The sequence below is a fragment of the Palaemon carinicauda genome, chromosome 20 (genome assembly GCF_036898095.1).
Source record: "Palaemon carinicauda isolate YSFRI2023 chromosome 20, ASM3689809v2, whole genome shotgun sequence".
Taxonomy (NCBI): domain Eukaryota; kingdom Metazoa; phylum Arthropoda; class Malacostraca; order Decapoda; family Palaemonidae; genus Palaemon; species Palaemon carinicauda.
In genome coordinates this window covers 24,282,727-24,299,658 of record NC_090744.1, presented here as the reverse complement: position 1 = coordinate 24,299,658, position 16,932 = coordinate 24,282,727, and the positions used below count along the sequence as shown (strand labels likewise).

The window sequence follows — 16,932 nt, the reverse complement described above, 5'->3', positions numbered from 1 at the left end:
AGATATGTTACTATATCATAACACTACATCTAGATTAGATGATTTTATAAACTTGTATGCTAAGACTATAAGAGCATTTCATATGGTTTAAAATTAAATCTTTCCAAAATCATCATCATCATCATCTCCTCCTACGCCTATTGACGCAAAGGGCCTTGGTTAGATTCTGCCAGTCGTCTCTGTCGTGAGCTTTTTTTAATTCAATACTTCTCCATTCATCATCTCCTACTATGCGCTTTATAGTCCTAAGCCATGTAGGCCTGGGTCTTCCAATTCTTCTAGTGCCTTGTGGAGCCCAGTTAAACGTTTGGTAAACTAATCTCTCTTGGGGAGTGCGAAGAGCATGCCCAAACCCTTTCCATCTACCCCTTATCATGATCTCATCCGCATATGGTACTCTAGTAATCTCTTATAGTTTCAAAAATATTTCAATATAAACATGTTTATAAATTCAACAAATAAATTTCAAATGTTCTATTCAAAACTTTGTTCAATCTCTGATTATAACAAATCATAAAATCTTATCAATTTACAAGAACAATTCTTTCAATTACAGTAGGCTGATGCTACATTCCACAAGCGGTTCATTCACGAACCAACCGTGTAATTAATTGGTTTCTCTTTAGCAGTTAAAATGTTCAATGTTCAGACTCAAAATGTTTTTTAAAGTAACATTTTTTTTCTGGCAAAAATTCAAACTGACACCCTTTTCTGTATAGAGAAGCTGTCTATAAAATATATGGCCAATACACACATGAACTTGAAATCATTTTTTAGAGCCTATTATGGATCAACCCTGAGTGGTTTCCAGTTTACTATTTTCAGTGACAAGTGGGACCTGCAGAATCAGATGATGAGGTTATAGAATTCTTAAAAATTAAAGAGTGAAATGGAGAGAAGATTGAATATCAACGTATGTAAAGAAAAGCTTATGGTAAATTGAAATGCATTCAGGGGAAAAGTACTGTATACTTTGAGTGGGGCCATGTGGATGCTATAAGAATAATAAGGGGATTGTGAACTAGGTCTGCACCACATAGTGCCTCTAGATACATTACAGAAGGGGAAATTTACAAGCAAGAGATTTCCAATGACAATGTATAAAAACAACAAAGAAGGAGAGGTAAGTGGACCTCGATGTTGTGGTAGGAGGTAAGGTCATAGAAGTAGAACATTCAGGCACTGAGAGGCTACTTAGCTATGAAAAATAGCTAAACCTCTGAGCTAATAAAATGTAATAGCAGCAACAGCTTGGATAAATATTTATAGGCTATAAATTTGAATATCATTTGTCCATTACTATTTATATTACTGCCATCCAGTCATGTTTTAAAGAAATAATACTGGCAAAGTCTTGATTGGATATGACTGTTGCATATTTCTAATATAACAATTTTTGTTTTTCAAATCGACACCCAACTGTACTATGTAAATGGCCATCAAGAGCAAAGAGAAATCTTTTAAAACCTTCAAGAACAGAATCTTAACAAATAAATATATATAAGTTCTTGAGTGATACATACCATACTAATCTATCAAGGTAGGAAGAGACACCTTTAAACTTTATTCAAAGCAAAAGTAAGCCTTTTGATATTCCTATCAAATGCTACACAGCTCTGTACAGTATAATTAACATTTAACCACGAGGATATTTTATCCTTTTCCTAAACATATTTTTGCTTTATTAGCTACTATAATGCCTGATCACAATATAATATGAATATCCTTGAGCAACTTTAATAATTCTTATGTCAGGAATATACAAAAAAAAGCAACACTACTAAACAAAGTTTCGCAAATTTACCCAAAATGCAAAGCATTCCAGTAAGTGATTTATAAGATTTAAAACTGGCAGACTGTACATTAGTGCAAGCAGTTAGTACATAAAAGTATGAGACAAAAGGCAAGCATCAATCTGCAGATCTGTAGCATTCACATAAAAGAAGTATGAGAAAGAGGTCAGATAAATAAAGGTTAGAAGTTAGTCACCTCAGAGTTCCAGGCGATGTGGCTCCAGCAGCAGTGTGCGTGGATCGGTTCCCTCTATAACGGGGGTCCCACTCATGCTCTGGGTAACCACTCGTTGAGCTTACACTCCCACTGAACTTATCATTCTCCAGTAGCCAAGTTGTTACTCTGAAAAAATTGGCACCAAATAGCAAGACGAGAGATTTGCTAACGCTCAAAGACTTGGATTTTGATGATTGTTATGGGGTATTTTATCAAACAACACTAAATGACTAAGGAAAACTAGTCAGCATCATGATTTTCTATATATTAACCCTTTTACCCCCAGGCTCTTTGGAAATTTCCAACCCTTAACCCCCAGGGGGTTATTTTTTTCCCAGCACATTTTGCAGTATATTTTTTTCAAATTGCTCTAACAGCCTTAATTTTTGTCATAGAGAGGTCAGGTTGGTCTCATTCTCTTGGAAAATGCCTGAATTTTCTCAAAAAATTATCAAAAATATGAAAAAAAAAAATTTTTATAGCATTTTTTTGCAAGGACGTACCGGTACGTCCATGGGGGTAAAGGGATGGGTTTTGTGAAACGTACCAGTACGTCCTTTGGGGGTAAAAGGGTTAACAGTTATCAAGTTTAACTAACCCTAAATTTGGAGGCCTCACTTCTAACATCTCTCCCCAACATATAAAATTGTATAAGGACTGTAATGCACTATAGAACTTTTATCCAGATAATCAAAAGCTGATTATTCATCATTCTATTTTTCTGACAATAGTGAATGAATAATGTAGTCATTTTTATACTTTGTAATGTCTTATTTGCCAGTATTCACTAATAAACTCTTCTGATATAAGAGCAAACGATTCAAACAAAAATTTTGTATCCTAAGACGAAACCATTTGACGTTGTCAACAAGCAGTGCTGCCTAGTGGTGCCAAGAATATAAATAGTGGATCTTGTTGGGAGAGCTGATGTTTAGCATGTAAATTGAACCATAGGACTGTAACAAGTTATGATGTAGAACTGTGCTTTGCTCTATTTATTAGAGTAAACACTATTGAAATCTTATACAGTGACAGTATTCTTTTCTAACACTAAGATTTATCAGGTAGTGTATTACAGTACTAGAGCATTGGATATTTCAAGACTCGTATTGTACTATTTTTGAAAATAAAAGCAATTTCTGTTCATTTATTATGTTTGTAAGACTTGCTTATCCACAAAAACAATTCTGTGAATGTATGAAGTTAGTATTAAGCTTACCATTAAGTAACTTAGATATTCTGTAAAGACAGTCTGTATGTCGACTGACCCCAAATTTATCTGTTCTGCGAATGCATGACACGTATGTACACGAGTGCAAGTTGAAAGTTCGATTTATTCTGGTCCCTAGCATCCCATATTTTGGTACAATTGAAATGGAAAATTCTTTTTTAAACACATTAAGTGTTTCTTATGAACTCAATACCACTACTTAAATGAACTGAGAGTAGCGGTAAATAAATAAAAAAGTAACTGAAGTACACATGAATGGGATACTACACAAGAATGTGGGAAGATAGTTATTTGTTTTAAACGCTTTTTTTTTTGTGACCACCATTTATGATTGTGGGTATTGTGTTAAATTTATTAATTAATTAACTGTAAGGTTTGTAAATATATATAGTACATGTTTTTTTTTTTTTTAGATAAACTTGTACCTCAGTTTTAGGTCCGGGTATAGTTCCTATAAATTTTCTTTTACCATATGTCAAGAGCGATTGGATGAAATTCACATGTTTTTACAGAAATAATTTTTGCCTTCTAACTTCTGCTCTTAAAATAATCAATTTCTACCTTTGCCATTTATTAACAGAGTTTATTATCTGAAAATGACTATAAACTTAACCAGAAAACTGATTAACATTGCCTGCATTTTCAAGTCTGATACTGAGAGATCTTAGAGTACTGTATATAAATGTAAACATGGCTCACTATTGCAACATACAAGACTACACAAATGATCGAACCTAAAAATTGTCAATGAAAAACACCTGATGTTGTAGAATGTGTGCTAGTAATCAGAATTCTACAATATACAAGATACTATTTCAGATAGTTTCATGTTGAACCCCATCTGTCATATTGTCCAAATTTGCAGTCTCAAATATCCAGATAAACTCCATGTTTTATCTTTCTGACAAATCCATCAATAGGTATAACTGTCATCTTTATTGTTTGTGCCTATATCACCAAACAATTCTGCCAGGACCTCACAAATACAATCAACAATCTTGATAGTAATGTCATCAACATTCAATACAATTTTTTTTAGTAATTTCCTCTTTTTCATAATCGAGGCAGTTTTTGTTTTTACCGATCTCTTTCACATTTTCAAAAAATTCATGATTTGCTGCAATTAGGTTTTGCCACAAGACTGGTCTTGTTCAAGCAATACTATGTTATTCTCTCCACAGTTTCACCATAGTATTTTGCTCCTGACACCATTTTATTTGTGACCAAGATATTTCCAGAGTTTTCTACCCTTATTTTCATTATTCATTAGCATATAGTATTAAATAACCTAATTCACTAGTAACTTCAATGATTTTTCCTTCATAGTTTTTCATGTTTGTTCAATAAAACTATTCGAAGAATAAACTCTTGAAAAGAGTACTGAACTACAGGGAAAGAATCCAATAAATTGATTTCAAATATCATAAAACTAAGTGCTACTTTCAATATCCACAAGTTGCTGTTATGCTCTCTCCTTGTAGAAGGCAACTCAACATAGACATTAGCATTTAGTATGTCGGTACAATAATGATATTAATACTAATATATTTCTTCACTGATTATTGTTCATCATTTTTTATTCTGAGTTTAACATGCATATCATATGCTAGGTTGTTGCTTTTCAAAGTTTTATGCTAAAAGCTTATACTGTGTAAACAATTGCTATATCTCATACATGAATCATTGCCTAATGTTCTGCTGGTAATTATAGCCTAGGCTAATTGTTTGCACAGTGGTTTAAATGCTGTCCCCTCTCCTCACTCACGCATATTTTATATTTCTTGTATGATATAACTCACTAAATTTGTATGTTACAAAAGAATATGAGGCAATTTCTTTCTAAAGATACAAAATGGTAATTTTTTAGTTCTATAAAAATATAGAAGTTTCAGGAGTGATATCAAGGGGGCGGCACATACTCGGGGATTTTGAACATTTGAGGGTATCGTATCTCAATCATAGGGGATTTTGAACATTTGAGGGTATCGTACCTCAATCATATAACCGCAAAATGTTGAGGAACATCTTTAGTGACTGCAAATAGGTGGGACTAAGAACTTGGTTCCACTACAGTAATTGAAGAAGCTTTAGGAATTGAAAGAAGACATTTAAAAAAAAAAAAAAAAACAATTTCAAAACCATGTGATATACGAAAAAATAGTACTGAGAAAGGAAGTACAAAGGAACTTGAGAAAACTAAAAGAAAGGATAACTATGCAAAACAAAGGGAAGATGAATAATTTACATTAAAAACTAAAAATAGACATGACAACATAGTAAGATGTTCAACAATAGTATAGAGAATTATAGTGCAAACCACAGGACGAGCAAAAAACACTGCTACAGAAAACCTGAAGTTGTTTATTTCAGGAAGTGTATATATAAACATATATACATGTATCATAAAAAAGCAACATAAAAGTCCCAAGGCTGACTAGGAATTCTTAACATCGAAATGTAACCTTTTCCCCACGGGTTCTTTTGCTGGACAAATTAAAAGACTGCTCTTCTTCTATCTAATGATGTAAGCAAAACTGTGCCATGACAATGGTTACAGTATATTATTAAGACACTAAATAAAAAAAAAAAAACTAATTTTGAAAATAAAATTACTTTTTTTTTTTTTTTCTATACACACCTGGCATTCATATTGTTTCTCTCTCTAGGCTGGTTAAATGTCTAGGTCAAAGTTTCCCATTTTCTTTCCTTGTAATTTCCCTCCTCGTCTACTGTGATATTGGGGTCAAAGGACATTGTTTAGCAATACTATCGCGTAGTTAGACCACATCTCTTCGTCTAACAGTTTCAAGCCAAAACTAGGTCAACAACCTCTTGACATTGCTAGTCAGTGGGGAACTGGGTGGATGTACTTGAGCGCCAGTGAGTATAGGAATGAGTAATTTTAGTATTAAAATTCTTTTAATTTCTACGAACTTCCCCTGGCATTCACATTCTAACTTACTCATTGAGATTGAAGTGGGAAAGTCAAGGGAAGATTCAGGAAATCTAGAGACCCCAGGATATTTATGTAACTTAAATTGCGAGAGAATCACCTTCTTTGTAACTAGTTTCACGGTAATCACCATAAACAAAGAAAGAGCAATAGCTTGTGCTTCCAGATTAAAAATTTTGATACTAAAAATTTCCTAGGAGCTAAACATAAAAATTCCTATCAAACTTAAACAATAGACTTAATTCTAAATCTATATAACCTATATTTTTTCTATATCACTCATCACCTTGAAATATTCCATTGAGAAATTACACTTAAAACTTGAATAAAAAATTCAAAGAATGTTAAAGAAAAAATACTTATTTGACTACATCACCACAGTTACCAATTTAAATTAGCAAACCAGACTTCTTTCATATATATAAAAAAAAGCAGACTGTATGGCAAAACTATTTCCAAACAAAGGTTTTTAAAGAAATTAAGAAAAGTAATGTACAGCATTGGCAATTTAACTTTAGGGTCCTTCACTTAACTTACGGTATACTATAAGCAATTCTCTATGAGCTTCTGTCACTAAACTCTTAATGGGAAAAGACTGCATTCTTGGAGAGCTCAGAGTTTGAAATCCTAACCCTCACAAAAGAAATTACAAACCTTTCCCATAGTGCATTAATTTTTTGTTCAAACTATACTTTACTGCCCTAATGGGACATATGAATCTATTTTTTGAGCATTACCGACTTCTCCAAAGAAAGAAATAATTTTCTACCAGAAGATTCATCTTGAAATTATGTTTGTCTAGAAGGTACGTAAAAGACAAAACCATGTTCTCATCACCAAAGCCAACATTAAAGGAAAGTGTCTTTACCTGACTAATAATATCATGTTTCTAGTTTTTCCTGAATAAAATTGAAATTTCCTTTTAAAATATAAATATTTTACGCGAACAGCCAACAGCTAAAGATAAATCATCACAAGGAACTGAGAGGGAATTAAAATTCTTCGCAACGGATATGGTTATTCAAATCACACGTGAGAACAACAGAATGGCGAACATTATCACCAACAAATAAATCCCTTGAACAATCCCAACAAGATGACACAATAAAGCCAGAAAACACCCATTTAAATTTAATAACATGTTTCTATAGAACTTCCTAAAAAAGAAAATTACGACCTGGTGCATAGGTAGAGTTATGACTAGTGTGACCAACCAGAGAACTGAAACACAATTGGATATTATCTATCCACAGGGTAGCATTATCATACACCGCCATATGATCCCAATACGAGGCAAGAAGGGTACGAAAATTACAACGAAAGAAAAGGGGAAATTTTTAGCTTAAGGCTAGTTATCAAAATTTACCCAGCTTCCAGAGAGAAGCAATATGAATGCCATGGGAGGTTCATAAAAATAAAAGCTAATTGTTAATCTAAAAGAAAAAAGAATAAAGAGAAAAAAACAAAAAAATACAAGACAAAAACTACTGTACTACATAAAAAGTTAAACCAAACAAAGTAAAATTTGGTGAAAGTTACATATTAAACAAAAACTGTTCCAAGGCAGGCTCATGCACAAAAATCAATGCCACAAAAACAAAAATGCAAACAAAAAATACTACAACAAAAGCATAAGGAACTATTTTACAGAAATGTAGATTTCTATTAACTGGACACGGAAAACGACCATTATACAAATACAGTATTCTTCAAAACACATATAATTAAGATTTTATATGATTTAAACAAGAAAATTGATTAAGTTTGTATTAGAAGTAAAATCTAATATGACTATAGATAAAATTCAAGAAAATACTGTCAAATGTGGCAAATATCTTATTCAGTAATTTTGTTCACTACACACCCATTAACCATACAATGCCTTGTTTCCAAACAGGAATCCCAAACTCACAGACTTATATCAGGAAAAATATGCCAGATACTCATCACTGCACTTATCCCTCATTCTGTTGTGTGACTTTAGAGCATTCATTAATGCTCCACACCTCCCCTCCAGGTCACCTTTGTGAATGTTTGAAGCTTTGTATATCTTATTTTCTGTTCATCTCTTTATTGCACCACTATATTCACTTGATAGTCCTTAAAACTGTGCTGCTTACTGATGTGCATAGTGGGAACCTGGCTTTCCTTTGTCTTTCTATGCATGCACAGTATTTGGTAAAATTCTACAAGATAAAAAAGGAATTGCCACAGAAATTATTATTGCATAGGATATATTTGGCTCCTCATTTCACTTGACTATGCTGTCACCTTGGGCATGAATGTAAAGAGAGTTCTATATGAGAAAGTGATTGTACCAACTGTGATGTATGGATCGGAGTTGTGGGGAATGAAAGTGATGGAGAGACAGAAATTGAATGTGTTTGAGATGAAGTGTCTAAGGAGTATGGCTGGTGTATCTCGAGTAGATAGGGTTAGGAACGGAGTGGTGAGAGTGAGAACGGGTGTAAGAAATGAGTTAGCAGCTAGAGTGGATATGAATGTGTTGAGGTGGTTTGACCATGTTGAGAGAATGGAAAATGGATGTCTGCTAAAGGTGGTGATGAATGCAAGAGTTGATGGGAAAAGTACTAGAGGAAGGCCAAGGTTTGGGTGGATGGATGGAGTGAAGGAAGCTCTGGGTGATAGGAGGATAGATGTGAGCGAGGCAAGAGAGCGTGCTAGAAATAGGAATGAATGGCGAGCGATTGTGACGCAGTTCCGGTAGGCCCTGCTGCTGCCTCCGATGCCTTAGATGACCGCGGAGGTAGCAGCAGTAGGGGATTCAGCATTATGAAGCTTCATCTGTGGTGGATAATGTGGGAGGGTGGGCTGTGACACCCTAGCAGTACCAGCTGAACTCGGTTGAGTCCCTTGTTAGGCTGGGAGGAATGTAGAGAGTAGAGGTCCCCTTTTTGTTTTTGTTTCTTTGTTGATGTCGGCTACCCCCCAAAATTGGGGGAAGTGCCATGGTATATGTATGTATGTATGCTGTCACCTTCAATAATGGGACATAAAAAGATTCTACAAATTGTTCCAAAACTATCTTTCATGGTCATTCAATCCTCATAAGTGTCAGAGGTCTTTCCAATTGACAGTGCCTTATTTGATCTATCAGGGCCATACACCTGACAACACTGAGATCACCAAACAATTCTTCTTCACCCAAGGGGTTACTGCACTATAATTGTTGAGTGACCACTTTCCTCTTGGTAAGGTTAAGACACTTTAGCTATGGTAAGCAGTTCTTCTAGGACACTCCAAAATCAAAACGCTGTTCTCTAATCTTGGGTAGTGCCATAGCCTCTGTACTATGGTCTTCCACTGTCTTGGGTTAGAGTTCTCTTGCTTGAGGATACACTCGGGCACACTATCTTATTTCTCTTCGCCTTGTTTTGTTGAAGTTTTTATAGTTTATATAGGAACTATTTATTTTAATGTTATTACTGTTCTTAAAATATCTAATTTTTTCTTGTTCCCTTTCCTCACTGGGCTATTTTCCCTGTTGGAGCCCCTGGGCTTATAGCATCCTGCTTTTCCAACTAGGGTTGTAGCTTAGCAAATAATAATAATAATAATAATAATAATAATAATAAGGAACTGGAGAATTACAACAACGCCAAACATTCTTCAATTTATTTCCATCACCAACAAATAACAACGTTTCAAACATCTCTGTGTTCATAATCATGTTCCTGGGTAAAAGAAAGCAAAGCAATAAAGAGCAAGCTGTACATAAATATACTTTCTTTTACCCAGGAACATGATTATGAACACAGAGATGTTTGAAACGTTGTTATTTGTTGGTGATGGAAATAAATTTAAGAATGTTTGGCATTGTCTTAATTCTCCAGTTCCTTATTAAACTGAGGTTCCCTTCCACCAGCTCAGTATCGGATATAATAATAATAATAATAATAATAATAACTACTTTCTACAGCCAGCTCTTCATTTCCTGAAGGGCTCGGGAGAGTGGGAACCACTGATGCATGTCAACTGAACAAGTTTCTTAGGCTGCTTTCCTTCAAGATAGAAAAGGCAAGTTCATGAGGAGGTTAATAAAAAAGGGGAACTTCTAAATATTCACCCCGGATATTCCTTTCCTTATTCCCATATATCCCCTTCCACAGATATACATAAATTTTGCATGCAAAAACATGGGTCTTCTGTTACAGCCCTTTTGTTTCAGCCTGCTCTCAATAACACCACAGGTTTCCAACAGAATCACGGTACCAGAGGTGGCCTGGAAACAATGAGTAAGAATTCGCCTCCAACATCACTGGTTGTTCATGTTGACAACCTTCAAGATATTTCCCTAACATGGGACTGCATGTCAACTGAAAACATCAGACCTGGTTCTTTCCCACAAAGATATGTATCAAAATGCCTAAGAGATTGTTTGACGGTCAATAACAAGATTGAACAGTTGAAGTTGATTATTTGTTTATCCCTCCAGCATCTAGTATATCAGTAAAATCTCTCCCTTTCCCTGTTCAGTTTTATTTACATGGAAATGAGGGACATTAACAGGGCATGTGCAGTTGGAGCACTTTTCCAAAACACAACAGACTTGACCAACTGGGATTTCCCATAAGGAAATAAGACATCAACTGAATAACTGGAATATACTTGTTATGAAATCGTTGTAATTTTTTAATGTTAGTTCACTGTAAACCTAGAAAATTCTATTTCTACTAATGTTCATTAACCTGAACTTTGAGAAAAAAAAATGGGTAAAAATAGAAAGACAAAAACCTAAAGCTTTGCGAATGACCTACAATAGGCTTAAATACTTGAATTACTAATTAAAAAGACAGGAACATTTACAAAAAATTTAAGCACAAGATTTAAAAGAATACATCATATGAACAAATTACAAAGACCTTGACTATGAATGCTGCTTTAAAGTTCCTGAAACACTAAAACATACATTGCTTTGTCAGTAGTATTCAACATGCTTTTAAAGAGGCTGGATAACACAGGGTCGTTTATAGGAGCTTACCTTTCCGTAGAAGACGCTGAAGGAGTGAGAGAGGGGCCCGAGTCCGACACCACGGACACTCCCGAGTCCGTTAGATCAGCAGGAGCTCTTCGGGAACTACTTCTCCTGCTGTTCTGCTGACGCCGACCTGAACTTCCGCCGTCACTACTTGTACCTTATCAAAAGCAAAAATTTATAAATTATTCTGAATCATTACTATCTCTCCTAATTACCTTTCTCTTCAAAACAAGTGAACTTTTCTGTCTACAATATTCACTAAAGACAATTTCAGTTAAACTCCTGCTCAATTATGCTTCTCCCAAATGAGAGTGTAACAATCCAGTTAACCTATATTTTTTATTTACTGTGAAAATAAGTAATCATGTCACTTGCTATTTCATACTCCTATCAAATAATTGAAAAAATCAATTTGCCTCAGTTTTTACCAATTCCCAAAACTAATTTTAGTCTGCATTAGTTAACTCATTACCTTCTGAGGAATTAATTCCTCTCCTTTTCTAGGTAAATTGATATAATAAAACCCTAGCCTGACAAAAAAATAAAGCTTCTTTTATCTGAAAATAATTTTGAAGCTCGCAGTTTACAAATAGTGCAAATAAACCAGAAATATCTAATAGTTACCTGCATAATTCTCCATGTATTCCGGCATTGAACGAGATTTGGGGAGAGGGAGGTGACTACTTCTGTCTGTACTCTCATTATAATCTGCTACATTGCCTGAATCAGATGAAAACGTAGAATACACATCCTGACCCTGGAAGAAAATAAGATAATATCCTTCTAATCATCAACAAATATAACATAATCAGCAGACAATGTTTATCACTGTATTTGTTTTTACTAGACATGCAGTAATAAAACGCAGTAAGACATGATTCAATCATTCAGCACACAAACAAAATTGATTGACTGATTTATTCACAGTTGTCTGGCATCACAGCTGCTTCAGTCATTGAACCCGAACAAGCATAAAATACATTGGTTCACTTTTATTTACCCATGAACAGACCATCCCTAAATTAATATTTGTTTTGTAACTATCTATCATATACACTACCATCATCATCGTCATCTCCTCCTCCTACACATATTGATGCAAACGGCCTCTGTTAGATTTCGCCAGTTGTCTCTATCTTGAGCTTATAAATCAATACTTCTCCATTCATCATCTCCTACTTCATGCTTCATAGTCCTCAGCCATATAGGGCTGGGTCTTCCAACTCTTCTGGTGCCTTGCAGAGCCCAGTTGAAAGTTTGGTGAACTAATCTATCTTTGGGAGTGCAAAGACCATGCCTTAACCATCTCCATCTACCCCTCACCATGATCTCATCCACTATACACTATATAATTGCATTATTCAACTTGTCCTGTTCAAGGATGAAAAAGAAGTACACATGCCTAGTCTACATGAAATACCATATTCTCTTCCCTTTCTATGTTCCTCATATCATTACAAGTACTATACAGTACAGGTATTACCATATTTCATTGCTAAACCCGTAGTATTCATTCTCCATATTATTTCAATCACATCATTACTATTTCATATTTTACATCCTCTTTTTCATTATTGGTGATTTAATTTAAACCTTACGCAACAATACATAACAAAAAACGTGCATATACACCCTCAGAGCTGTCAGAGACTTGCATTCAATGTATATATAATCTCTAAGGGTCACAAGTCAAAAACTAGTGTTTCCTTAGTGTATATGGAAACAGCATGGATTAATATAATAATTAGTAACTATGCTCTGTTTCCTGTTTCACGTAAAAGTAGTTCCCCTGTTGGTTTAGCTAAGTAAGGATTTCTACAAAGCCTGTTCCCTGCAGACGAATTGATGTCATTCAGAGGTTGGCTAACATTATCCAGACAATGTTGAAGAAGCCTAAAGTGACTATGGTGACTGCAATATTTCCTGATAAAGTGATTAGTATGAAACAGCTGGAGAGGACGGCAACATGCACATCAAAAGGGTGTATATTCACATGGAAACAAGTTAAATATTTTTTTTTTTTTGCTTTGGGTAGATAGACAGAGGGTGGGGGCTTTGTTCAAACAGAATATGACTTTGTGAGTGAAGCAGGAATTACTAGCAATTCTAGTCTAACTCTCAATGCCAATAAGTAACTTTTTCTAAATATTATGGATGAATGATTACAATTAATAGAACTTTACTAAAAAAAATCAGGCGAGTACCAAATGTTTCCATCTTTTTGCGTACTTTCATTTATTTTATTACACGGGATAAGGTATGTTTTATCAAAAGATGTCTGTCTCAAGGGTTAAGGACTTCCCCTTGGGTTACTGTGAGTACTCCTTGGGCTGTGTCTTATAAAAATTGTGCAGAGGAATTTTAGTAGTACAGTATGAGGATTCAAACACATGAATGTCTATACAAAAGAGGTGAAATTTATATATATCAAAGTTGGATAGGAGTCTAAAATAAACCAAAGGGAAGAGGTAAAGGAAAAAAAAAAAATTAAATTTGAAAGGTAAAGAGATGCTAAGGATCCTGAAAAGGAAATAGTTTAGTCTAAAAGGCATCAGGTTTTGACTCCACAAGGATTTAAAACGACAAACACATTCCATAAAGGAAAACTCTCAACTTACTCTCTCTCTGCGTCTCGGATGATGCCAGCTTCGGTTGGCTTGGTATGGATTGGGCATATGACCTGGGGGTAGGTGAGCTGGGTGACCCGGAGGACAATGAGCCCGATGAATTGCAGGCACATGAAGAGGGTGGGGGGCTTGATTTGGAGGGAGGTAGTTGGTGCCAGAAACATACATGGACGGATGACCAACACCCACCATTACATTACCCTGAGGAAAAAATATAAGACGGTGATAAAAGATCGTCAATAAGTTACATATTTTATGTAAAAATTCATAAAACAATGAGAAAATTATCTCAACACTTCATTAACAAACTCAAGCCTTACCTTTATACCATGATGTGACAATATTGTGGGTCTAGAGGGCTGTAAGGAACCACTTCTCCTACCAGATGGAGACTTGGGTCGTGGAGAACCGGGGGAACGAGCTGGAGTGTCATTATTACTGTCTTGCCATACTCGAGATACATGTTCGTCTGAAATGCATTATAAATTACAACAAAATGCTAATTAATAAAAAAACAAAACTGGCTGTAGATAATAAATGGTAAAAATTGTAAAACTTGAATTAATAATGCATTATAATTTCCCAAAACTTACCAAGAATAGATTGACAAGGATCAGCATCATCAAGAGAGATCTTTTGCGCTAGTTTATCAAGAAGTAACGATGGAGGGAGACTATTGAATGCATGTTCTCTACGACATTCATCGGATACATTGTCACCCTGTAAGAGAAAAATTATATTGAGAAAACGACTTATGCATAAGACTTATCATTTGGGAAACTTGAATCTTCAAAGATTAAATGACTAGGAATATAAAATACATTGATATAGAGGGAGAGAAATAAAGACACTTAAGCCACTCAAGGTTGAGGGAAGAGAGTACTTATACAATTACCTCTTGTATCTTTTTAAAGGATTGCTGCACTTTCTCCTGTGACTCACGGTCTCTCTTGACTTTCTCTAGCTTTTCAATGAGGAGAGCAGCAAATTCACTAGGTTTGGTGCTTGTTATGGACTCATGACGAAGGCGATGAGTCCTAGGCATAAAAGGCACTCCCCCATGTAGAATTCCCCCACTCTGACCACCAGATAAACCGCCTCCTGTGGCAGCATTGATGGCTAGTTCTCGATTCTGACGAGCATTTTCTCGCATTTTATAATACTGCCTTTTGAGATGTTTGGGGTTAATAGCCCCACCAATCCCGACAGACATGCCATCCCTGAAAATCAGAAACCAATTAACATTCAAATCTTAAACTCGCCATAAATAATTTTACAGCCTTTTATAGCTTTAAAATAGATGCACTAGTTAAATTGTTAGTAAAAAATCTTGTAAATTAGTAATCCAAACCAATCCCAAGCTATTTAATGACAAAATCAACTGTTACTACATTCATGGACATGAAATAAATCCATACAAAATCACAAATTTTATAAGAACAGTAATCTCCATTTTTCTTAATAGATAAACCTATGTTTTTTTTATTTAATAGGAATATGATTTCAACAAAGTTGGAATCCCGGATGTTAAGATTTTATGACGAGGTGACTGTAGTTACAAGCGGGTGGCAGGGAAACAGTAACCCGCCTTTGGCTCACCAAATAGCCACTTTGACCTTCACCAACGAATTATAGAGTAGATTGAGGCGGGAAATTAACTTAAAGCACTCGGGTTTGTATAATTACGAAAATACAAATGACTTCTAAATTTAACATAAGCCTCTCTGCTGATGGGATGCCCTCCAACCCTAAAATGACCACAATGTCCTTTGAGTGTTGTTGTTTTAGGATTGCTAAAAGTTCATCTTTACAAATTCAAGTGAAATCTCCCCATGTCATTATCTGAAAAATTATAAAGTTCACTCTGAACCAGCAGGGAGTTGCCCGCCTCTCTTGGGGAAGTGGGTAAGGTTAACTCCCTTGGAACTTGCGTTAAGAGTTAATTCAAGGTCGCTGTCTACCGCTATCACCCCACCAGAGGGGTGAAGGAAAAGGTTCAAAAGCCTGAGTACCAGATGAAGGAGAGAATAGTATAGTATAACTCTCTCACTTTGAGGAAGAACTCAGAAAAGAAGTATCTTCCTTAGCCTTCTTTCTCCTCGTCTTGCTATACTCAAGCCACTGCGATGATAGCCACAATTTTGCATTCTTTGCAGGGTATGACTTCCCTGCCACCTGTCTACAGCTACCAACACCTCGGTATAGAATCTTCACAGCAGAGTTTCCCGTTTCACTGAAATCATACCCTATTAAAGGACGAGGGTTTGTATTCACGTAAAAACATAAATTTTTCACCTGTATTACTTCAACATAGAAAATTATTCCTAGTTTTGAAATAATGTGCTGTACAGTACATTCAAGATGAAAGTCCAAATAATCCTCTGCCAGAACAGTTTTCCTTGGATACATTCATTATTCAAAAAGCAGGTGGGACTTTCTGATGATACCTAAAAATTTCCTTCAGCGTGACAAAACATGCCTATGTAGGAGGGCTTTTTACAGCATCTCCTCTATAGTGAAGGCAACTCTGATCTTACCCCATTGATAAAGGCAATTTTAATCAATGCAAGTGACCTTGGCGTGTACTTTTGAACAGCCATTAACTTCATGTGCTGTGTGTCCATTACTCAAATAAAGGAGTTCAGAGAAGCACTATAATACTTAAATGGCCAGATCAAACTGGAGGCAAAATATTGTAAAGCAAAATGATAAGTGTATGCCATTACTGTTAGTGATTGCATGAAGTCTGCCCAAAAATTATCTTCAAGCATTTATTTATGTTAACAACAGTGCTTCTTATTCAATAGTGTAAAAAAATAAAACTTGACATTTTACTTAGCTCTTACTTGCCTCACTGCCAAAGGAAAATTATTAAGCATGGTTCCTGAAGGATTGTAATCCATAAATTTCAACCCCCAGAAAATTATATCAATGTTTATTATGTAACTGAATAAACACTATCCAGTTTTTACTATCATAGGACATTGGAAAGCCTTCTTTACCATTAACTTTGTTTTCCATGAGAAGGGAAAATTCCTAACCAGCAGTTTTCAGATAAATAGCTAATAGCCAGTCATCGTCTAAATAACAATCGTCTTCTAATGAGGTACAG

General features: G+C 35.2%; 1 protein-coding gene across 3 annotated transcripts in view; it reads right to left on the bottom strand.

Moving 5' to 3' along the window:
- Nucleotides 1-16,932, bottom strand: part of LOC137660212 (axin-1-like) — a 132,936-nt gene that overhangs the window by 17,680 nt on the left and 98,324 nt on the right. For 2 of the 3 annotated variants that reach the window (XM_068394926.1, XM_068394928.1), the window contains 7 exons: nt 14,716-15,040; nt 14,414-14,540; nt 14,141-14,289; nt 13,812-14,021; nt 11,818-11,950; nt 11,197-11,350; nt 1,990-2,136 (listed from right to left, as the gene is read on the bottom strand). In XM_068394926.1, coding sequence (XP_068251027.1) covers nt 1,990-2,136; nt 11,197-11,350; nt 11,818-11,950; nt 13,812-14,021; nt 14,141-14,289; nt 14,414-14,540; nt 14,716-15,040 — 1,245 coding nt within the window. The remainder of the gene's footprint in view (nt 1-1,989; nt 2,137-11,196; nt 11,351-11,817; nt 11,951-13,811; nt 14,022-14,140; nt 14,290-14,413; nt 14,541-14,715; nt 15,041-16,932) is intronic. The other variant, XM_068394927.1, reaches the window with a different exon arrangement.